General features: G+C 53.1%; 10 protein-coding genes across 10 annotated transcripts; 6 read left to right on the top strand and 4 right to left on the bottom strand.

Annotated features, from left to right (window-relative positions):
• Window positions 1–111: 111 nt before the first annotated feature.
• MRET_2618 (A/G-specific adenine glycosylase) lies at window positions 112–1827 on the bottom strand (the record flags this gene model as incomplete). The annotated part of the gene is made up of 1 exon (XM_027629245.1): window positions 112–1827. The coding sequence occupies one exon, from the start codon at window positions 1825–1827 to the stop codon at window positions 112–114; it is 1716 nt and encodes a 571-aa protein (XP_027485197.1).
• Window positions 1828–2360: 533 nt separating this feature from the next.
• MRET_2617 (anaphase-promoting complex subunit 6) lies at window positions 2361–4784 on the top strand (the record flags this gene model as incomplete). The annotated part of the gene is made up of 1 exon (XM_027629244.1): window positions 2361–4784. One exon carries the CDS (start codon window positions 2361–2363, stop codon window positions 4782–4784), a length of 2424 nt encoding a protein of 807 aa, XP_027485177.1.
• Window positions 4773–5867, bottom strand: MRET_2616 (Hsp70 nucleotide exchange factor FES1; the record flags this gene model as incomplete). Its single annotated transcript, XM_027629243.1, has 1 exon — window positions 4773–5867. The coding sequence occupies one exon, from the start codon at window positions 5865–5867 to the stop codon at window positions 4773–4775; it is 1095 nt and encodes a 364-aa protein (XP_027484881.1).
• A 207-nt stretch (window positions 5868–6074) lies between these two features.
• Window positions 6075–6370, top strand: MRET_2615 (uncharacterized protein; the record flags this gene model as incomplete). Its single annotated transcript, XM_027629242.1, has 2 exons — window positions 6075–6077; window positions 6125–6370. 2 exons carry the CDS (start codon window positions 6075–6077, stop codon window positions 6368–6370), a joined length of 249 nt encoding a protein of 82 aa, XP_027484883.1.
• Window positions 6371–7481: 1111 nt separating this feature from the next.
• Window positions 7482–8819, top strand: MRET_2614 (transcription factor; the record flags this gene model as incomplete). Its single annotated transcript, XM_027629241.1, has 1 exon — window positions 7482–8819. The coding sequence occupies one exon, from the start codon at window positions 7482–7484 to the stop codon at window positions 8817–8819; it is 1338 nt and encodes a 445-aa protein (XP_027484882.1).
• Window positions 8820–8914: 95 nt separating this feature from the next.
• Window positions 8915–12004, bottom strand: MRET_2613 (serine/threonine-protein kinase MRCK; the record flags this gene model as incomplete). Its single annotated transcript, XM_027629240.1, has 1 exon — window positions 8915–12004. One exon carries the CDS (start codon window positions 12002–12004, stop codon window positions 8915–8917), a length of 3090 nt encoding a protein of 1029 aa, XP_027484878.1.
• Window positions 12005–12131: 127 nt separating this feature from the next.
• On the top strand, window positions 12132–14597 carry MRET_2612 (cullin 3; the record flags this gene model as incomplete). The annotated part of the gene is made up of 3 exons (XM_027629239.1): window positions 12132–14478; window positions 14511–14521; window positions 14559–14597. The coding sequence occupies 3 exons, from the start codon at window positions 12132–12134 to the stop codon at window positions 14595–14597; spliced, it is 2397 nt and encodes a 798-aa protein (XP_027484877.1).
• A 438-nt stretch (window positions 14598–15035) lies between these two features.
• Window positions 15036–18773, top strand: MRET_2611 (FH domain protein; the record flags this gene model as incomplete). Its single annotated transcript, XM_027629238.1, has 1 exon — window positions 15036–18773. The coding sequence occupies one exon, from the start codon at window positions 15036–15038 to the stop codon at window positions 18771–18773; it is 3738 nt and encodes a 1245-aa protein (XP_027484880.1).
• A 150-nt stretch (window positions 18774–18923) lies between these two features.
• On the top strand, window positions 18924–20244 carry MRET_2610 (4-aminobutyrate aminotransferase; the record flags this gene model as incomplete). The annotated part of the gene is made up of 2 exons (XM_027629237.1): window positions 18924–19057; window positions 19089–20244. 2 exons carry the CDS (start codon window positions 18924–18926, stop codon window positions 20242–20244), a joined length of 1290 nt encoding a protein of 429 aa, XP_027484879.1.
• Window positions 20245–20324: 80 nt separating this feature from the next.
• On the bottom strand, window positions 20325–23180 carry MRET_2609 (SH3 domain protein; the record flags this gene model as incomplete). Its single annotated transcript, XM_027629236.1, has 1 exon — window positions 20325–23180. One exon carries the CDS (start codon window positions 23178–23180, stop codon window positions 20325–20327), a length of 2856 nt encoding a protein of 951 aa, XP_027485166.1.
• Window positions 23181–23392: the final 212 nt, after the last annotated feature.

Here is a 23392-nt window from a genome sequence, read left to right as displayed (position 1 = left end):
CACAGGAAATGCATGTCGAAACGTGCACCTCGCATGATGAGATATGTCATATCTGCACTCGTGGTATGTATGCGTACTTATGTAATTGTTCGAGGCTATGTTGCAAAGCAATTACACACTGCGTGTAAGCAACGACCAACAGCGCTGTAAACCCGTGCCCATAGATGCAGCCTCGACACCGTCAGCCAATGCCCATTCAATAGGTTGCACGTATGAGGAAGGAGACGCCGACGCCGCCAACGTCTTGTCGCGCCGATTCGATTCGCGCGGCGATAGAGCATCCACTTCAGCCAATACCACGTGCATATGCCAGTGTAAATGGCTAAATTCGTGTCGCACGCGTCCCAATCGACGAACGTTGGTGGGGCGCAGGATGACGGGCGCGTTTCCCGCGGCAGGACCTTGGTCGGCGGAGGTTCTCATGGGTGGAGGCGGACGAAGTGACGCCACGAAGTCATGCGTGCGATCCATGCATGTCGAATCGTCGAGCTCCTCATCATGAGGTATAGGCAGGATATCTGTGGGGAACTCCCATAATTTGGCGAGCAGGCCCTGGTCAGGTCGCTGTGAGATCATGTATAGCGGTTCAGCTAAGTCCACACCGTCGAACGACGTTGCGCGAATAATGCAAACCAGACGCGTTTCATTGCGCGGCGGTTGCTTGGCGATGCGCATGGGGAAAAGCTGGGTATACTTGGTGCACAGATCGAGTCCCTGGCTCTTTTTAGGAGGAGCAGCTTTTTTGCCTGTGAGGGTCATTTGCTGGAGTGATTTCTTTTTCTTAGGTGACGTTGTCTCAACGTCTGTCGGGTCATCGGCTGGGTCGGGAATGGGAGCGCACCAAGTGCACAAGTCCTCCATGTCTTTCTCCTCGCTTTGAGCCAAGTCTCCCTCATACATACGTCCTTCCGCATACGTGAGGCATGTTGGCTTGATGGGACATGTGTCGCAGCCAGGTCGTGTTGGCGTGCAAAGTGTGCTTCCCAGCTCCATGAGTCCCTGATTCCAGCGCCCTGGCACGTCGCTGCGCTCGTGTGGCGCCACGCTCTCAACCAGCATGCGCGCCATGTGCCAGAGCAGGTCATTGGTACTTTTGGCGCGTGGATCGCTGTACAGGCCCGTCTGACGACATAGGACGCGTGCGACGTTTCCGTCGAGAATGGGCACAGCGTGGCCAAATACGATGGATGAAATGGCGCCAGCTGTGTACGGTCCTACGCCTGGTATGTGCTCCATCAGCTCTTGTGCGTTGGCAGGCAATTGGCCACGCAAGTGTGGATCAGTCATGACTTTTTGAGCAGCCTCGTGGATACGACGCGCGCGGCCATAGTATCCTAGACCTCGCCAGACAGCAAGAACGTCGTCAACAGACGCATTCGCTAAGGCCTCAAGCGTCGGCCATTTTTCCATCCATGCCTTCCAATACTCGCGCACAGTTTCGACGCGCGTTTGCTGCAGCATAATTTCCGAGATCCATACTTCATACGCCCTTCGCTGAATGCGCTCTTCCCGTGTGAGAGGGGCCTCTGCATCTAAGCGTGGTCGCTTAGAGCTATGTGGCACATCTGGTTCGATCCATGCCTGACGCCACGGCATGTCTCGATCGTGCTGTTTGTGATCAAACCAGGCCAATAAATGCTGTGCCGTGTCGGGTTGGTCGAGAAGGTAGGGCCGATGATATGTTGGTGCATGTGGGCGCCCAAGTGGACGCGCTGCATGCACTTTGCTCCCATGTGTTCTCGGCTCACTCAAGCATGCCCACGCTGGTGTTTTGGCACGCGTCGTCGCACGCGTTGGTGCCATGAGGGAAAGTGCGAAAAAGTGCATACTACCTCCACATGAACGGCCCTCGCCTGGCGTGAGAGCAGGTGGTCTTGGGCGCGAGTGAATGTCCCTTCAGATCACTTTTTGGTGGAGGCTTGTATGCTGTAGCAGGCACGGCAGTGTCACTGCATGAGATGTCCGCCGTATTCTAGTTGAATGACGTCTGCCATCGGCTGTGAGAGTTTGGTGCGTGGCTCGACAGTGTCGTGGGGCGCGTGGAGCACCCGCCAAAAGGATCACTGTGCTGCAGACCTCTTGTTGGGCGGGGTAGATCATGCGCTCATGTTTGCGAATTAGCACAACGTTATGGTATATAAAATGAATGGGATTGTATCCATGCAGGTATCATAGCTTGTAGCTATACGTCGGCTATTGTGTTAGCGGCGTGAATTGTGGAGAGCCGTGCAGGCCAACGCGCACATCCCACCCGAAGCGCGGCTGGAAAACTACATGTCGCTCGCATCGAGCTGCATGTGGAGGTATACGCGTCGGTGTCGATCCGTGAAATGGGCCTATTTTTCCCATCGCGTTGGGCCATGCCGCCACGTCGATCGTCAGCGCGACGGAACGCGCCTGACGCAAGGCGGCCGATCAAGCTGCCTACGCTGGTCAACGCTGACGGCAGCATCAATGTCGCTCGAATGGAAGACGATGAGGCGAGCAACAGTGGTCTTTTGGACCTTGTGCCGTCGCTTCCCAGCACGCGTATACCATCGACGCAAAGCGTACACACACCCGTCCTTGACGACGACGCGGTGCGCATGCCGCCGCCTTTGCTTGGAAAAGAGCGCGCACGGAAAGTGTCGCGCAGTGACGCGCCAAGGACGGCCTTTTCTACGCATGCGCCCTTACATGATGAGCGCTCCGTCTCATCAGACGAGTCGAATGTCAGCGTCGTGGTACACGACCAAGATCCACCGAAGGCACCCGTATCTGATCCAACACCGAACCTCCCAATGCGCCTGCGACGGTGGATGCACGATGCCATGAAGCAGCACATGTATGGGACAGCCATCTTCTGGGGCCAGCAAGTAGTGGCGTTGGAAACGAGTGAAGCCGCCTACAACGATGCCTACTGGCTAGCGCAGGCTTACTTTCTTACGCACCAATATGAACGCGCCGAACAGCTTCTCACGACGCCGCTCCGATGCGGTGCTGTACCCCTTCCGTCCGATTCCCATGGCGAGACACCTGTAGGTACGCGAGGTGATGCGCTGCACGCAGCGTTGACCGCTACGCGTGCCTCAAGTGTACTGCCTCCACAGCTACAGGAGCGTCGGGGCCATGCTGACACATATGCTAGTGTTGCACCCAGACAAGATGCACCGAAAAGCGCCGCTCGCACGCGCGTCACGTCGGCTCGCCGCCGAAAACGATCGCCGTCTCCCAGTGACCCATTTCAAGTGTCGCAAGAGGCGCCTATACCGATGGACGACGAATTTTCGCGTCTCGTGGTGCGTGCCGACGCATCTGAGCGACCAGGACCGTGTCTCGTGAACTGGAGCGCACCCTGTCGTTACCTGGCGGCACAGTGCCAGGTGCGTATGGGGCAGTTTCATGAGGCGCTCGCGCTGACGGGGGAAGATCATACGCGATGGACGGGTCACGCCATGTCAGCCAAGACGCCCGCGCTCGACGGTGGACTCAAGCTGGGCTCGAGTGTATGCCATTTGCGCGGTCAGATCTACTTGCGGCTTGATGAGCCAGCCAAGGCCAAAGAGGCATTTATGTTAGCGCTAGCGCTGGACGTGAAGAACTATGACAGTTTCGTGGCGCTGGTGCACGGGAGTTTGCTGGGCGAAGAGGAGCAATGGTCGTTTGTGCAGACGCTCGAGTACGCTGCTCAGGCTGGCGCGGAAGACCATGCACAGGCAGATATGGAGTGGGTTCGGCTCATGTACACGACGCAGTTGTCGCAGCGCATGGTACAGCACGCACTGCATGCTGCACACGCGCGGCAAAGCATCGTGAATGCGCACGAGGGCATGCGCTCACACCCGCCGGTGCTGTACAGCTTTGCCGAGCAGCTGTGGCAGGCGATGCGGCTTGAAGACGCGTTTACAGTGACGCAGCATATTCTGTCGCTCGACGCGGGTTTTTTCCTCGCATTGCCGATCCATCTGGGTTGCATGTACTATCTGCCACGACTCCGTCCGTCGTTGTTCCTTCTGGCTCACAAGCTGACCGAGGCACACCCTGATAGCTGCGAGGCATGGTACGCTGTCGGTATATGGTACGCCGCTGCACATCGCTGGAGCGACGCGCGCCGCTACTTCAGCAAGGCGTCCTTGCTAGACCCTCGATTCGTTCCATCATGGATCGCCTTTGGGCACAGTTTCGCCCTCGAAGGCGAGTCAGACCAGGCCATCACAGCATACTCCACGGCCGCGCGCAAGTTTCCGCAGGCAGGCCTCCCGCGCCTGTTTATTGGCATGGAACAGCTGGTGCAGGGCAATCGCAGCCTTGCACTGCTCTTTTTAGAAAGCGCTGCCGAGGAACTTGAGAGCGACCCACTATGCGCCAACGAGCGTGGCGTCGCGCTGTTCCTCAGCGGACAGGTCACGGAGGCCATGCACCTGTTTCTCCAGGCTATCCAGACGGCGTCCGAGACACAGCACCCCGCCTCAGCATGGTCAGCTGTGCACCTGAACCTCGGTATGGCGTATCGTCGCCTGCATCGTGACGACGATGCACGCGAATGTTTCCTGCGCGTCATTGAGCTCGATGCCGCTTGTGCACCTGCCTATATCGCGCTCGGCATGTGTGCACACCGCCAAGGCGACCTAGCTGGCGCCGTCGGATGGTACCACGAAGGCCTGGGAATTGATCCGCGTGATCCTGTTGGCACGGAACTGCTGGCCATAGCTCTGGATGCACGCGCAGCGCAAGGCCTGCCCGAGGCACTGGCCCTCTCGGTGGACGAAACGAGTGTGTCGATGGAGGAGTCATCAGCGGCTTAGGTATGTCGTGAGAGCGTTTATGTCGACGTCAAGCGCAGCGATACGAGGCTGATGCCCATCTGTGGCCACAAGGTACTGTACAAGCTGCTGCAATCGCTCCTCTGGCAATGACGATGGACAGGGCTCGTGCGATACGAGTGCCTCTAGCGCCTGCACAACCTTTTCGAGATAGTCATCATCATCACGCACATATGTACCAGAGCACAAGCTCAAGGAGGTGGGCGCATCGACTTCCATGTCCTCGCTCGGCACAACGGAGTCGACAAGCGCCCCAATGATGCCGTGATCCACAAGAAGCTGGGCCACGGGTGGATACGTCGTTGCGTGCTGCATCATCGCTGGTGCCTCGTCTGCAGGGGGATGCACACGTGCGATGGGTGCCTTTGGAGCCACAGGCCCGGCAACCGGCGTGTCGAGAGCATCCTTCGCCTGGTGGAGTAGCTGAATCAGAAGAAAGGCCACCTTGCGACGCACGGCCAAACTATTGATCCCAAGAAGCGAACGCAGCACAGTCCAACCATCAAGCTCAGTAAACTGGTGTACAGCTGCCGGATAATGCTTCAGCATGGAACTAAGCGCGTATACCGCCTTGTTGCACACGGCCTCTTGCGACAAATCCTGCAACAGAGCTAGAATACATGGCAGGGCACCGTGTGAAAATGCTGCAGCTTGTGCCTTGTCATTGTTCTGCACGGCCGTCCCAACGATCCACGCAGCTCCTACCTGGATCGGGGGCGTCGTATGCACAGGATTCATTAATGCCAACACGGCCGGCCACATGCGTAAAGGTTCCATGTTATTTGCATTATCAACTTGCTCAATCAGCATTTCAAAGTTATCCAACGCGATGCACCGGTCTTCTTCAGTCCTTGCGGGATTCACGGCGACGTCCAGCTCTTCTTGCATCATCTGAGCTTCGCTCTTACCCATGATAGCATCGTACAATCCTGGGTCTGTCAGGTCAGGGCGCCGGCCTGTGGCTACGTCGGCGGCGACGTGCGCCACAGATGAGGTTCCGTCTTCATGAACAGGTGCATGCTCAATACCCCACTTAAGAAGTTGATCGGCCGTTCGATTCGACATGGTAAAACGGCATGCAACTCAGCAGCGGCTCCTTTTTTCAGGGATTATGTGGAGCAGCACGATCGCCTCGACGAGGTACGAGAACGTACCACGCGCTTCGTAGGCCTTCCGAAAATGCCGCATTCACGTGACCGTTTCGGGAGGGCTAGGGTCGAGCGAATTGGGTAGGATGGTCGACGTCGATTGCCTTTTTTTCCAGAAACAAACATGGTACGTGGTCATGCCCTTTGTTGTGATCGAATGCTAACTCATCGCAGGGATCCTGCTTTTCTTCTCTTGGTGGTGGCAACGACAAGTCTCTGAACCGTACTGAGACTAGTCGTGGTAACGAATTGCAGCGCACGACCTCGTCGTACACGGGCTCTGTGGCTGATGGCATGCGCTACTCCGACAATGCTAGGCCGACTGACCGCGAGCACCTGACTGCCTCGCAGGCTTATAAGTCCAAGACGCTCGAAGAGCGCATCAAGCAGGCGGAGCGTGAGAACCGCTCGCGTATGTAGATGAGGGCTCGGCCTCATCGCTCACACATACTCTCAAGACGATCCCATCGTCTTCCCTCCTTGTCTCTATTATCCTTAGCCAGGATTCCGTGTATACTTCAGTAATTAATTGTGATTGCTGCAATCTATTTCGACTGTCTTGCGAGTTTGCCGCCAGCCGTACTTTTGATGTCGTGCCGCGCGCCTTATTTTTATAGTCCCGTGGTCGGCTCATGTGCTCGATACGTATCCCGTGCAGCCCACCGAAAGAACAAGGCTAGCGCCGGTTGGTGCAGGCGCGATGTGTGCGTCGTGCCATGGTCAGCGCTTTCATTTATTCTATTTGTCATCCATTGCACTCTGATTTGTCAAGTGATCTCATGTGACGCACAAGTCCGATTCTTCTTAATAACGCGCACAACAATGGACATTGACCTACCTACGTAGCTAGTTCTACGATACATACTGAGGCTTGCTTTGTCTTACTGTCACGATGATTGCGTGACAATTTAGATAGCCGCAATAATGCTAAATTTTTACACCTTCACACGCGGACGTAGCACCATCATCAAATCGTAAACATTTTTTTACAGGACAACGTGACCTCAAGTCCTTGTGTTTCCCTCTTACGAGCTCTAAGCCGAATACGCCACTGCCCGAGCCAGGGGGCGTGGAAAAAAGCCCTATCTCATTTCGTTTTGTAATGATATGATGCACATCATTCACATTCAAATTGTTTACAACCAATCACACATGCACACTTCATTTTCACCAGATCATATCAAAGTCTTTTCGAACTCTGCTTTCTGTGGCGCACGTGGAAATGGCTCTATGTGGCCTATGACGAAAGGCGAGTTTCTCAATCACATTCTGTCAAGCCACTGGGGTTAGGCCACTTGCTTTTTTCTTTATCTACTAAAGTCCGCTTGTCTCGTATTTTGAGGAAAAACGAGCCTTCGACCTGTCAACGTGCCCTACACATAATCGACACTGCCGAGCATAGTTGTTCTCTGCATAAGATTACAGGAGTACACTAGCTTTCTCGGTTTAGTACTCGCATGCTGGTATAATTCTGTGTTTTTGACTTACACAGGCCTCTCGATTCTGGCGTGTACATTATCAAGTCAAAATCATGGCACTATCTGGTCTTGATCATCGTGCTTTAGCCCCCAACTCATCTAATATTTCGCCCTATTCTCCTCATCATGACAATCCCACCCCTGAAAATAAGAGTCTGCCGCCTCTGCTGGCGACGAGTGTATCTATTCAGCGGCCGTCTCATCCCCCACCCAAACCTCTATGGCCACATCATGAGAAAAAACCACGAACTGTTGAGACTCATGTGGACTCTGTTTCTCAATCTCCGTCTGTATCCGCATCACGACAAACGTCGTGTGCTAACGAGGATCGCATGGACTCCTCCGTCGGCTCATGCCCTGGTCATGGGTTGTGCAATGGCATGGGCGGATCAACAGAGTGCGACGGATGTCCTACGTACAACAATGTAAAGGCTAACCCCACCTGGGTTCCGCCACTGAGTGCTGCACCAGCTGATGATTCATTGCAGGCATCGACAGCGCAAGCTCAGGCATCGGCGCCCACCTCCGTTTCTACGGCAGCGCCTTACAAAAGCTTCACCAATGAAAAGCAAAGCTCAATTGAGCCGCTTCGATGCACAAACTGTCAGACAACGACGACGCCATTGTGGCGTCGTGATGAAGAAGGAAACAATATTTGTAATGCCTGTGGCTTGTACTTCAAGCTGCACGGCACTCATCGCCCCATTGGCATGCGAAAGACTGTGATCAAGCGCCGCAAGCGCCTTATGGGACCTTCCACAAACGGATCGAATCTGCTACAAGCTCAGCACCAAACAAAGTCAGTATCGCCGATGGCCAAGGGCATGACGCGTATCAAGTCAAACGATGAAGAGACGCCCATTTGTCCTGAACGGGAGCGTGAAGCTGCTCTTGTGTTGATGGAAGTTGGCTCTTCGCGCCTCCCACAAGCTGGAAGCTCTTCACCTCATCGTGAGACGGATGAATCGGGCGAATGGTCCTACGCCTCGCAGCATGACTATGCGCCACATGTCTGCGGTGGTCGTTTGTTTAGGGGCTTCCAGACCTTGGCGTATGCACCCCGTGTCTCCTACGGCTCTCGTTTACTTGAGCTCGAGCGATTGCGTGACGAGCTTTACATGGAGCGCAATCACCTTGATGAACTACTCGACCGCACCGAGCAAACACTTGTGGAGCTTCGTCATGCGCGTTATGATGTCACGAGTTATACGCCCCCTTACACAGTGCCCTATCTCCACTCACCACCTGTGGACGATGCACCACGAAGGGCCCATGGACCCTTCAGTCCCGCCACCCGTGCCATGGAACATACCATTAAAGAAGTGCCTGATATGCCAGGGCCCCGCCTCACTCCGCCACCGACGTGGCGTACGCGTGATCGTAAGGCGTAAACGGCGGGCCCAATGATACCCAAGGCTCTTTCAACATTTCTACATTAGTGTTTGCATCACACCAATTCTTGTTACATTCATACATTAAAGGTCTTTCATAGAGGCATTTTATCCACACGAGTACGCAAATCGTCCAGATCTTTTTCCAAAACCGATACACTTTGTTCAATGTGTGACTGTTCCTGTCGCATGCGGGCAAAGGTCTCTCGTCCCGAAAAGGATCGCGGTGGCGACGACATGATCGGTGAAGATGTCGTCTGCTCGAGCACATTTACCATAGTGGGTCGACCGTACCGATACAGCCCACTTAATCCGAGTGTCGATTGCATGCGGCGTGCTATATTTCGTTGCTTCGATAGCGACGTGCGACGGCCAAAAGCATCCTCGGACTCGTTTAGCGGACGGGGTGCGCGGCGGTACTCAGATAACGTGCGATGACTGTCCATTGATGAGCGCGTAGATGGAGGTGCGGCAGCCGCACTGGCCGACACCGGTGCCGAAAGTGTCGGCAGCACGAAATTGTCTTCTTCTAATCGCATGTACTCGGTTCGGAAATCACGCACCGAGGCACTTCCACGTAGTGTGCGAAGCGTGCGTCCACGAGGAGAAGATCCAGCAGGTGCATCACCTTTTGCGTGAGAAGTAACGGTGACAGGAACGAGTGGCATGGTGCGTGCGGCGCGGGTGGGTGTCGACGTGACCTGTGCGTCAAGAAGCAGTTGTCGCGTACTTCTCTTGTGTCGCAGTTCGCCATTACCAGAGCGATGTACGCTGTTGTTGGCATCGTTCGTGGGTCGTATATCTCTGTATGAGCTTCGCGAGCGTAGCAGGGGTGGTGATGGCGGCGGCGATGATGAGACATTCGAGTCGGGCGATGATGATATATGTGCATCTAATGCATTCGGCAAACGATTGTGAGACGGCGACTGTGGTGATGAGGGAGGTGAGGGCGACTGTTCGTCAATAGCGTATCGAAGCGGTGCGTGCCGTGGCACACTTTGCTTGCGAGCACTGCGCTCGACAGCGCGCATTAGCTCGGACCACGCTTGGCGCTCAGATACACTGCGTTTCCATGTACTACCTCCCGAATGCCGGGAGTCGGAGCCCATGGTATCAGGCATGAAGTTTGCGACACCGGGAACAACTGGTGTTCGGGGTGTGCGTTGCATTCGGTTTGGCGGCGGGAAGGGGTAGGGGGAATTGGGTGCGGCGCCTTCTGACGACGACGCTGTTGCTACCATCGATGGGGAGGGTCGAAATGGCGTGTGCATGTCCTGTCGTGTCATGTAGGCACGCTCAAGAGCTGTCCGCTGAAGAGTAGAGAGCGGCGGCCCGTCAGGCGAAAATGTCGCAATGGCTGGTGTGACGGGCGTGCTGGATGCGAATGATGTTGTTTTGCTCAAAAATGGCGTGGATGTCGCAGGAGGCGGTGACTCGGACGTGCACCTGGGTGGCGTAGGAACTTCAAAAGCATCTGAACGTGGCACATAACTAAAGGCGCAAAAATGAGTATCGATCTCAGCACAAGCTGAGGAGCTCAATGGCGACGGTGGCGGCTCACTGGGGTTAGATGGCACGGGAGACGATGCGGTTGGTGGTGTCGGCGGTGCTGGAGATATGCTGGGAGGTATACACAGATCCATACCCCAAGACACGTCGACGGGGTCTGTGTCGAGCGAATCAAATTCTGGAAATTGGTCCAAGGGGCCTTGGAACATGGCCGAAAAACTCGGTGGGGTATCCATCGACAGCGAATCCCATCCCACATTTCCAGACGCCACACCGTTGGGGCTGTGTAGCACACTGACATGCTCATTCGTGCCATTCCTCAAATCGGGCACGAAGGGAGGAGGGATCTCTGTCACATTCTCCCAAGGCACGTCGTGAAATACGTGGTGCCGCTGCACATCGGAGGTGCTGTGCCGTCCCAAGCGTCGATTCTCCGGGCAAATGAGCAAGCGTATGAGAGAGGCGAGTGCTTCCGAGCACGGAAGATCTGTATCTTTTATTGTAAAGTGCTGCTCGTGATGAACGATGCGTTCATACACGTCGGCAGCCTGCGGAGCCCAGAACGGCAATTTCCCAAACGTCATTTCATACAACACGACGCCCAGACTCCACCAATCGACGGCCGGTCCATAGGCGCCAGGAACACGTGAATCCGGCTGAAAAGAGGAGCGTGTGTGAAGCGGTGGTGATACACATTCTTGTTGAATGCGCGCCTCTTCACACTGTAATATTTCAGGTGCAATGTAATCGCACGTACCTGCGGGTCGCTGAGTATAATAAGCAAGTACGCGGCGCTCCTTCAGTTCGTCGAAGTAGGCATAGGGTGCACATGTCGCAAAATCACACAGCTTCAGCCGGCCGCTTTTATCCAACAGAAAGTTGGAGGGCTTTATATCGCGGTGCACAAAGCAAAGTGAATGCAGCCAACCAAGCGCTGCTATCATGTCCACAGCGTATCTCACCACCCATGACTCTTGCAGTAGTCCGCGCTCATTTTTGCCAGGGTATCTCGTTTCAGCCTGTGATGCAGCCTGCAGTAGCGAGTCAAGGTCACCTGCTGGCAAGTATTCCATTAAGAGATGCAGCGACCGTGGACTCTGGAAAGCAGCATGCAACTGCGGTGTCCAGGATACATCACCAGAATCGTACCCTTCAGCAAGAAGCTGGCTTTCGTATACGGGCGAAAAGCGGCACGCTTCACGTCGGACCACACCCTTGAGCATCGACTTTAGAACGTAGAGCTTGCGGTCCATACGACAGCGAACGACCTCTACCATACCGGTAGCACCGTGCTGCAATGTACATTGGGATGAAAAGTCGTTGGGCTGCAGAGACGCACGCAGCACATCATCCAGATGGGTACGAGCTCGTTCTCGAGTACGTTCGATCGACATGATAGTCGACGTATTCACAGGCGACAGCGATGTCGAGCGCGCGGGCGTCAGACTGCTCCATAGGAGGGCTAGTGCACAGTCCACCTCATGCCCCATTTGGCTCTCCTCGCGAAGATGGTGCCGCAGCTGAGACAACAGAACGCGTACAAAGGCCGCATGCTGCGTCGTAAATGCGGCCAACGGTGATATAGCTACTATAAGCTCTGATGAATGCAGTGCAGAATTTATTCGAGCATGACGCGCGCTCCATGATCGATTCTCTTTCACTGACGACACGGCCATGCCGTCAGTGCATACAACACACCCGTCATTCGGGGTTCCAAGATCAACACACATCACGTGACAAATCACACACTGAGACTGCCACCTGAGCTGGACCAGCAGCGCACATTTCGCTGGCCGGAGGACTATGTCGACAGGAGCGCCGCGCCGCTTAGGCGTGCGTCATCACAAGCTACGTGCTCCTCGGAAGCATGGACTCAGTGTATCCGTGGAAGAGATGTGGTCGCGTCTGTCTGCTGCAATTGCCCAAATCCAGCATCATAATATATCAAAATTGAGCTATGAAGAACATTACCGTTACGCTTACAATCTGATCCTGAACCAACAAGGGGACATGCTGTATCAAGGTGTTCAGCTTCAAATTCAGGACCACCTTGTTAACCAGAGTGATATGCGACTGACTCCTGTGTTTTCTCTGTCCATTGAGGAGGCACAGGCCGCGTCCCAAGCCATGTCGGGCAGTGACAAGGGCAAACTGCGCGATAATACAGCGCGCCTGCTTGGACTTCTTCCAGGAAATGCTGAAGCATTGTTTCCCACGATTCCTGCGGGCGAACGATTCCTTAGCGCGGTAACAGCGATGTGGGATGACCATTGCTCATGTATGAGTAAGATTCGTGATGTGCTCAAGTACGTTGATCGGGTGTACGTCCCTAATCACCGCCGCGAGCCTATATGGGACCTTGGACTCGATCTATTTCGCGACACGGTCGTGCGTTCCACACGTGTGCCGTGCCGTACAAATTTGTTGGTGGCCATGCTTCGCCAGGTGTATTGTGAACGCGAAGGGGCTACGGTCGAACGCCGCACCATTAAGGCTGTGACAGATATGCTCTTGTCTTTATTACATGACGCAAAGCAAAGTGTGTATACACACGACTTTGAGCCTATTTTCTTATCCACTACGTCCGAGTACTATGCCACTGAGGCCACGCGTCTACTCGAGTCTCAGCGAGCGACGTACTATTTACAATCAGCAGAGCGTCGATTTGCAGAAGAACAGGCACGGGTAGACGCATGCTTAAGCCCCAACACGCTCGCTCCACTCAAGGAGATCGTCGAGCGTCGCTTGCTGACAGAGCATTTGGACGAAATCTTGGCGATGCCTGACGGAGGGCTGGTCGTGCTGCTCGATACAGATGCTCGTGCAGATATGGAGCGCATGTATCGTCTCTTTCGTCTAGTTCCCACAGGTCTGGATGCCCTCAACAAGGTGCTACGTGCATACGTAACGGACCGCGGTAAGATCATCAATGAGACCACACTGTGTGAGTCCAAAAACACACAAACGCCGAGTGCAGAGATGGCCTTGTCATGGTTGAATCAGGTCCTCGATACGAAGAGTCGGCTTGATGGGGTGCTTGCCACGAGTTTCCAAGGCGACAAGAGCTGTGAGGCTGCTATCAATGAAGCGATGGATACATTTATCAACCTGAATACGCGTGCTCCTGAATTTATATCATTGTATATTGATGAGCATCTCCGCAAAGGCACGCGCTTCGCTGATGATACCACGGCGCTAGAGCCGGTACTGGACAAAACCATCACGATATTCCGTTACGTGCACGAGAAGGATGTCTTTGAGCGTTACTACAAGATGCACCTGACGCGGCGTCTCTTGCACAATAGGAGCGCGTCGGACGACGCCGAACGCAGTATGATTGCCAAGCTAAAGGTCGAATGCGGCCATGGATATGTCCAGAAGCTGCAGGGCATGCTCAATGATATGAAGCTCAGCGAAGAAGTGCTCCGCGCCTTTCACCATACCCTCGAACGCGAAGGCACTTCGCTGCCCCTACAGCTGAATGTGAATGTGCTTACCGCGACGTACTGGCCGATCGCGTCACCCAAAGAACCCAGCATCTTTCCGACTGCGCTTACCGAAGCGTGCAACGCTTTTGAAAAATTTTATGACACACGCCACCGTGGTCGTGTACTGACGTGGCAGCCGTCGCTTGGTACCGCTGATGTGCGCGTCCAGTTCAAGTCACGTACGCATGAACTCGTTGTATCGACATATGCTCTTATGGTTTTACTCCTCTTCGAGCATGCGGATGTCCTCACCTACGGCCACATTCGTGATGCGACTCGCATGCCCGATGCAGATTTGCAACGCACACTGCAAAGTCTGGCATGTGCCAAATACAAGATCTTGCGAAAAGAACCCAAGGGACGTGATGTCTCCGAAAATGATTCGTTTGTATTTAACGCTGACTTCACATGTCCTCTTGCGCGCGTAAAAATTGCGCAAATCGCAGCGAAAATCGAGACGCCACAGGAGCGCCAAGAAACCAATGTCAAGATTGAAGAGGAACGTAAAAACCAGGTCGAAGCATGTATTGTGCGGATTATGAAGAGCCGGAAAACCCTCGCTCACAACGAACTTGTCAACGAGGTAGTGCAGCAGCTTATGCAACGGTTTCAACCCTCGCCAGCCCTGATCAAGAAGCGCATCGAATCTCTCCTGGATCGAGGTACGTCACGCTATCTTACTAACGTTCTACAGAATATCTTGAGGTATGCTTGCTCTTTCCTACGGAACTAACGGTGGCAGCGAACCGGCACACGACATGTATATCAGTATGTAGCCTAGCAACGCTGTTCCATTTTGAGCAAGGAGCCAAAGCCTTGGCGCCAATCTCAGCGCGCATAGCGTTGGTGCGTGCGTTGCGTGTGTCCCGTGCATTGATTGTGCTGTATCAATTTCAAAAAAATGCCTGCTGTGCATAAAGAATGTTATGCGACTTCATTCTTGTTCTCACGTGATGAAACGCGTCTGTTTTCAACACTCTTGACCAATCCGCGCGTGAATGTGTGCACGTACGCGACGCGCCCTAGTGGAGTCGTTCCATTTTGTGTGGCACGAGTCCGAGGCGGCCGGCTGCCTAGACTTGGGCAGATCGACCAAGACGCAAGCGAGCTAAGGAGAAACGTACATCCGTCGTTGACGTGCTTGCCTCGCTCAGCACTTCCTCACCGCTGCGTTGGTTTTGGATTGTGTCGCGTAGCCCTTCTAATCTGGCTCCTTGCGATGACGGTCGCTCGCGACCTACACCAACACGAGCATGATCAATCACCACTGACACGCACGGACGTTCACATGTCTCTTGGTGCGGATGAGCATGTTGGGAGCCGGAACACGGAGGCATCTACATCCAACGGGTCTCATACGCACCTCGGCACCACCCCGTCCACTGACAATGCAGACGAGTTCCTTGCGCGCGCTCAAGCTCTGGGCTTACGTCTTAGCCGTACAGACTACGAACGTACGCGTGCAGGCGTCGCGGCCTTCCTCAAGGCAGAGCGTTTACCACCTGCTTCACCATCTACATCATCGGCAGAGACGTCCACTAAGCGAAACGTCTCAAATGCTGATGTTGAACATCACCGAGATGTCACGCCACAACTTTCTCGATGGCTTCGTACGACGAGCGGCCAGCTGAGTTTCTTTACCGCTGTCGTACGTCCCATGCACACACAACCGACAGAAGAGCACCGCGCACGTGTGACTCTGGACGAGGTGGGCAGCGCCGAAGAGAAACGGCGTCGCCGCATTCGCCGACGACGCATGCTTGAGAAGCAAATGCTGCTCGAAAGTGGCCATGAGGCTCAAAGTAGGGCAACATCACCGCCTCTCTCTACAGCTGAGCCAAGTTCACCAATACGCCTCTCCCGCGATAACTCTGTTGTGGCCGAAAGCCATGGCCTAGAATCGCCTCTCTCCATTTCCACAGCCCATGCTCCGATTCATGATGAGCCCTCGCAGCTTGGATCACCCCCCACAAGCCCAGATATCAAAATGCTGAATCGCATGGCACGTGTAGATCCAGCTGGTAAATTGTGGCTCGCACCTTCCTCGTCTATTCAAGACGACGTTCACGGATTATCGAGCGAGACTTCCTTTACGCCAGGGTTAGATGAACACACTCCCGGGATGGACGAGGGAGACAATACCTCATCAGACGCATTAAACGGATGGGGTCCGCGTCCTTTCACACGCGCATCTTCAGGCGCAACAGATCAACTTAATGCATGCATGAAAAGCATGAGCCTCCTGGATCGCATAATGATGAGCAAAACCAGTCCGCGTCGAATGCGGCGTGAAGCCAAGGCGCGTGAGCGCTCACGAACTGAGGATGCAGATGTAGCAGATTCTTCTACCATCTCGCTTGTGCCTTCTCAGGATAATGCCATGCCTGACACGAGCATGTCGAGCTGGGCTGACATATCGTCTGATTACACCACGGATCCTGACAAGCTCTCTGTTTCGGGATCTGGTGAATCTTCAACGCCAGAAACGAAGACGACCCAAATACTCACGCAATCATTGTCCTCGACTCCAGCCCCTGCGCATCGGCGTTCTCACAGCCGCCACACTAGTCTTTCGTCGCTTCGTCGCGTGCACGCTGTGTCAACACCGCTCCAGGAACATCAGCGCCCGAGTGATGATATTTCGCCCGACATTCTGCCTTTTACAACTTTGACGCCTACTTCTCGTTTTGATCCCAACACACAAATCACCCCGATGCGATACTCTCCCAGCATGGGTGTAGATTATTCATATTCTCGTTCCACGTTCGCGTTTTCCCCAAATCTCATTACACCTTGGACGCATCAAGGTCGATTGATGTCTAATGCAGGACTTTCGAATGTGCCTAGCTCGCCCTTTGTGGCTGGTGAATGGGCATCGGGTCATCATATGGCGTCATCGACAGGGACCATCCGTGGTGGGGTAAGCAATTTTGCTTTTTCATCAACGCCGCTGTCACATCTTCCCCCCAATGACCCAGATCTCAGTGCGCCGTTCATTTCGTCGCCATCGCGCCTTCAGTGCATTGAATCATTCCCGGGGCGCTCACCTCAGGGTCGAGATATGGACATGTCGCCCACGAAGCGCCCACTTGTGACAAGTCCCTTGGCCAATAAGAGCCAATCAAAACCTACGTCATATTCTACTATGGACCGACCAAGCCCGGTATCAACGTTGATGCCTTCCACCACGCCCAGCTTTTCGCCCGTCTGGAGGCAAATATCATCTCTTGAGTCGCGTACACCTCAACGTCGAACGGATACTATTAGTCCTGCAGATATTTTCGGTGTTTCGGCTACCCAGGCTCATTTATCAGCATCTGCTTCTGGTGTTTCACCGCACGCAGAGTCTGCTGAATTGCCTGACGCCATGCCGCCTGTGTCGTCGTTCAACACTCCAATACCGGCGCCTCGGCAACTCGTGGAGTCACCAAAAAGCACCGACGATGATTCAGAGCACCCGAGTGCTCCATCTGCCACAGTGAGCATGACGAATAATTCTTCACCCGAGTCGCGTTCATGGCAACAAAACTCGTCACGATCCCGCTCTTCGAGGCGAAAGAATGGCGTATCTCGCAATCCTTCTACCGCTTTGGCCAAGACACCCGCATACGGTGATGATGTATTTGCCAAAGAATCATTTTCGATGTCACCTATTAAGCCAGCATTCAAGGATGTGTGCAATGAAATGATGGCGTCATCTGATTCTGGACAGACGGAGTGGGATCAACCTGATGGGAGTCGTATTGTCAAGTTGGTGTCAGAAGAGCTTCAGGCAGCATTGAATTCCGGCACATTGGACCACGAACCCGAACCAAGATACTTTCGCCTGCCTCCCGGACATGGATCCAGTAAGTCTAAGCCTTCATCCGTGTCCTATGCTGGACTTATTGGTCAGGCCATACTAGCGTCCTCGGATGGACGGCTTAGTTTGGCGGAAATTTACTCGTGGATCAGCTCTGTGTACCCATACTATGAGCGTGGCGACCGTGGCTGGCAGAATAGTATTCGTCACAACCTGAGTCTCAACAAGAGTTTTGTCAAACTGGAACGCGAATCGTCTATCCCGGGCAAAGGCGGGTGGTGGGCCATTCAGCCAGGTCACGAATCGCGCTTCCAAAACGGCCTCTACCTTCCCAATGGCGGTCGAATAGATGCCCCAATGTCGCGTTCAATACGTTCTGCTTCTGTTGCGCCTTCGAATCCCTTTTCTGATGATCGTGCAAGGAGGAAGCGGACGCCGCTGACGCCTAGTCAAACAAACACGGCCTCTCACCGGAATTCTGATACCAAGGATACGATGCATCCTTCTTCGGCCAAGAGAACCAAAACATTACGCCCCATAAAGTTTATGCAGGTGCACCCTTCACCGCTTGTACATCCGCCCACTTCAGACGGAATCAGCAGTCCATCCATTCTCGCGAGTCCATCTCATGACAGCAAAACCGACATGGACAGCTTTGATACGTCGACATCTCGTTCAGTGCTGGCCACACCCGGCAATGGCATAAATGCTGCACCAATCTCAGCCGTGACGAATGCATACCGCATGAGCCCATCTATGCAAGTACGAGACTCGCCCTCATCTGCGCGCGCTTTACTTGAAGGGTCCAATGCCCCATCTAATGACTTGTATCCGAGTGCATATCCCAATATGGCTGATTATGGCTCGGGGGGCATGATGTATCTGAACCGTGACATACCTTACCATGACTATGGCATACAAATGACGTCGTCACCTCACAAGCATATCGCCATGCATTCTTCAGTGATGCCTCAGACATCGCATCAAGTTGCTTGCATTCCTGTGCATAACATGCCCATGCCATTTCCGCACTTACAAGCACATGTACCACTTGTGCCTGCGGAATACACACGCTTCACAACAGAGCAGAATGCCTCCGTGTCGTGGCCAGATCCCATGCGTGTCAGTGGTTACAAGCAAGATGCTCCTTGGTAAGTCGTCCTCATCCATACATAGTAATTTAATAATGTCTGTAAAGCCAAGGCTTTGATTAAGACTGGTGGTCTGTGCGTCGCCGGTCTGGCCCGATGTTCCCAGATCCCATGTTCTGTCTTGCATAGATTTAGGTTGTTAGCCACATTCACTATGAGTCAAGCTGCCAAGTTTGGAGCCCAGCACATCACTCGCGGCATCGGCCGCATGTCACAGCATGTATTCACTGAAGCTCGTGGTACATATCTCTTCACAGACCAGGGCAAACGTCTTCTGGATATGACTTCGTACGTATTCCATTTTAGCTCACCACAATAGTGGTATTGGCGTTGTGAATTTGGGCCATTGCCATCCAGCTGTGACGCATGCTGCTCAAGAACAGTGTGCTAAAGTCACACATGCTCAAGTAAATCTCGGCTACAGTTCTGCGCAGATTGATCTCTTGAAAGCGCTCCTTCCTATCATGCCACAACCGTCGCTCGATTCCTTCTTTTTGTGGAACTCGGGATCGGAGGCTGTAGAGGCAGCTGTGAAAGTTGCACGGGCATACACGAAGCGTCAGAACATCATCGTTGCGAAGGGCTCATATCATGGTCGCACGAATGCTACGGCCGCCATGACGCGCAGTAAAATGTCGTACAGTGAAGGCGTAGGTCCGTATATGCCTGGCATTTTTACGATGGAATTCCCGTACTACTCGCAACTGTTCAAGCCTGTTCAGACATCTACAGATGAACTTGTTGATATTTCTCTGAAACGTCTTGAGCTCCTTTTTAAGCAAGAAACATCACCTCGCGATACAGCTGCTATTATTCTGGAGACTGTGCTGGGTGAAGGCGGATATGTTCCTGCTCCCACAGCATTTTTGGAAGGTGTTCGTGCCATTTGTGACAAGCATGGCATCCTTCTTATTGTGGATGAGATCCAGGCAGGTTTTGGCCGCACAGGTAAAATGTTTGCTATTGAACACTCTGGTGTACGTCCAGACCTTATGACATTCGCGAAGGGCTTTGCCAATGGCTACCCCATTAGCTGTCTGGTCGGTAATAAAGGGGTCATGGATGTCATGTCACCGGGCACACTCGGTGGCACATACGCTGGCAATGCAGTAGCTTGTGCCGCCGCACGGGCCACTATTGAAACATTTCAGAATGAGCGCATTCTTGAGAATGTGGCCGAAAGGAGCAAACAACTTTTTAGTGGTCTCGATGCCATTCGCCAAACATCCTTTGGTAAGGTGATCGAGGACATCCGCGGCATGGGTCTTATGGTGGGTGTGCAATTTGCGTCGGGTCCGGGTGAACCGATTGCCCAAAGACTATCTAAGGCTTGTCTAGAGCGCGACATGCTTATCATGAGCACAAGTTCATTTGACGTCATACGCTGGATCCCGCCACTTACTGTTTCGGAACAGGAGCTTTCTGATGCCCTCGCCATCTTTAGCGATGCACTGGAAGAAGTCGTTTCTAAATAGGTTAAATAACCAATGCGTAATGTATTACCGTCTAAATTACCCGCATGGCATCATCTTGAGCGTGTCCTATCTAGTCCATATCAGGCATCTCGATACGCCAGCACGCTGCGTAATGTATCGTCGAGGTCATTTTCCAACTCGGTAATCTGCTTCATGAGTGGCATAAAGTGTTCGCGCACTTTTTCAGTGGATGTGCTGGGTGCTGATGCCAAAGATGGCCAAGGCAGCGCAAACAAACCATTCCACTTAGTCCATATCTTCTCGGATGGCGTTTCTTCTAAAAGCTTGGCCATGATCAACGAAGTTCGATGCAAGCCATTATGAGACGACGCGTCTGGTTCCAGAGTATGTGTTTCTGTCGCGAGCGTCTTTTCGAGGACCAAAGCATCGACGATGCCGTACAACGCATGGAAATTGTACTTCTCACGACCTTGTCGATCAGTGCCTGTGGCAACTGTCGAGTCAGACAAGACGCGATCACCGACGCGACGCGGCATATGAGCCATGCCGCGAGGTTCAGGCGTCATATCATTGGCAGATACACTTCGTATTGAAGACGTACGATGTAATGATGAATTAGGTGGCGGTATATTAAGAGGGCTCATCTTGATAGGCGACGTTAATGCTCGCTTTGATGGATCAAGTGCTGGATCGAGAGCAAGGCGGCTCAGCATGGTATCAACCTCGTTTTGCACAGACGAGGATGGCAGGGGCGCGAATGGTTCTGGTGCACTACTGTACAACCCACCATCTTGACTTACGTCACGATCTTTCTGGACCCAAGAATCATCAGCTGAGGATGGCGGTGGCTTTGGTAATTCCTGTATTTCACGCATGGAGCCTGCCGGAGAGAGTAGAGGATTCGCGAGTCGTGTCGAATGTTGAACCATTGGTCTGTTTGACCAAGTCATATGCCTAGGTAGGGCTTCATAGTTGTCCCGCTCCCGACTCGACGACATAGATACCGACCAGGACGGAGAGGGCGGTGACCTATTAAGTACACTAGGCTGCCAGCCACGCGGTGTCCCTAAGGGTACAACACCCTCTTCCTTGCGCTTTTCTCGAGCAATGCGCAACACAAACAGGGGATCTGTGCTCAAAATGTCGTCCATTACTCCTGGAGCAACAGTGAAGTCCAAACTCTTACGCTTTACATCAGTGTCGACAAATTGAAGTAGAGGAAGCGTATCATAGGCGGCAAGCACCTTTGATGCCGGATGCAGCGGTTGCTCGTTATGGGATGCCGATTGGATGTGAAGCACGTACTTGCATCTTGGTCGACTGAATCGTGTGCGATCTTCGATGTCATCGCCACCATCCACAACTGCGTCAGGCAGTTGGAATGCTTCAATGCCCGCCTCGATGACTTCTGCGACAGTGGCATTCTTGGCTAAGCGCATAAAGCGCCTCTGCTCTCCAGGAAGCTCCTGGATCAGGGGCTTTGTTCCGCGTGTAGGGTTTCCGGTAGTAGGATGGAAAAACATATTATCAGGTAAGTCAGTATCGTATAAAACAAGCTGAATCGTAAAACGAAGCTGTTTGTCTTGAGACGATGTAGTTGATGGCATAGTCAGTGCACTGACAGGCTTGTGCAGCGGAATGCGCCGCACAAGATACAATTTACCGAATCGATCATTGCTGTAATCATACATGCATCGACTTGATGATGTATCTAGTAGGGAGGCCAGTGATCCTGCACTGTCATGCTTTGATGGCACCTCTAGTGGCTCCATTGATGATATATTCGACAACATTTGCATCATTTGAAGCGGGTGCTCATATGGTGGGAGAATCTGTTCTTCTCCATCCAAATGATGCAGTACAATTGCGTAGTCCTGCACATTATCTTGAAGTTGGAAACGCTGTAATGCTTGATGTACTAATTCTGTTGATGTTGTGAGCTCATTCAGAAGAACTGTCTTGAACGTGCAGTCTGACTCAATATTCTCGCCGGCAAATACACGCGTCACATTGTAAGCCATCTCTGTACCTGGGAATTCAAGGAGACTGTTAGGTCGCTTTGACCTCGATTCTCCATGCGTGTTAGATTCTTCGGACGTAGGCGATGTCTTTTCTTCCGTAGAATGACGCTCACTGAGCACTTCCGGTGTATTCTGCAAATGCTCTTGTTGACGCGGCTCTGATAGCTCTTGTTCCAGGTTATCGACTTGTTTGTCTTCATCCGGCTCAGGTTCATCATCATACACGTAGTCGTCCTCGCCTTCGCCCATATACTCCTCATCAAAGTGATCTAGGTCGCTGTGTTCAAGGTATTCGGTCTCACCAAACAAAACACCCATCTTTTTGGCAGGTGCCTTGTCGACTTGTTCCACCGTTGTATCCCGCAAGCCTCGTCGTGAGAGAGCAGATACTTTCCCTGAGTGCTTATTTATGCCGCCGAAAGTACGAGACTTGATAAGTTCTCCGGATGCAACATGGTTGGGCGGCAGCTCATTATCTTGGCCCCTGGCCGTAGCGATTTCCACATTTCGATGTTTGTTGAGCCGGGCCAAACGCTCATATGGTGTTTCGATATTTTCTGCAGGAATATATCCAACTTCTTGCGATACGAGAACGCGAACCAGCCACCAGTAACTGTTACTGTCGTCTAAAAGCACAAGGTGATCACCTTTCTGTACCGTAGCTTGTCCTTCCACTGTAGCAATAAATGTATGCAAGGTGTAAACCAGGTCGAAGTTGATATCTTCATCAGGAATAGACGGACTAGATGAAAGTTCCTCTTCGTACTCATCGTCATATTCATCTTCATCGTACATGGCATCGTCTGGCATGTCTCCGTCATTCACGCCATAATCAAAAGACTCTTCGCCATGGTACGTGATGAACTCTGGGTCAATCATATCATCCTCGTATATTTCCCCATCTAGTGGCACACTGGCTTCAGATGAAGGCGCCGGATCCGATGCAGGGCGCATCGTTGTCCTGCGAGGTACGCTCGTTGCGAACGTTATTTCGAGGAAACAGGCGTCCAAACAACCTAACGCCCGCCAAGGCCCTCCACCGAGGCTAACGCACATGTAAAAGCCACGTGTTCGGTGCATAATGTGGAGTTTCAATGCTACATGAGATGGAGGGGGCAGCATCTGTAGTTCCCCAAACGGTGCGAGGAAAGTCTAGGGCGAGTATG

Source organism: Malassezia restricta, chromosome IV (genome assembly GCF_003290485.1).
Source record: "Malassezia restricta chromosome IV, complete sequence".
Classification (NCBI taxonomy): domain Eukaryota; kingdom Fungi; phylum Basidiomycota; class Malasseziomycetes; order Malasseziales; family Malasseziaceae; genus Malassezia; species Malassezia restricta.
Note: the sequence above shows the minus strand (reverse complement) of the source record. Positions and strands in the feature narration are given on the sequence as shown.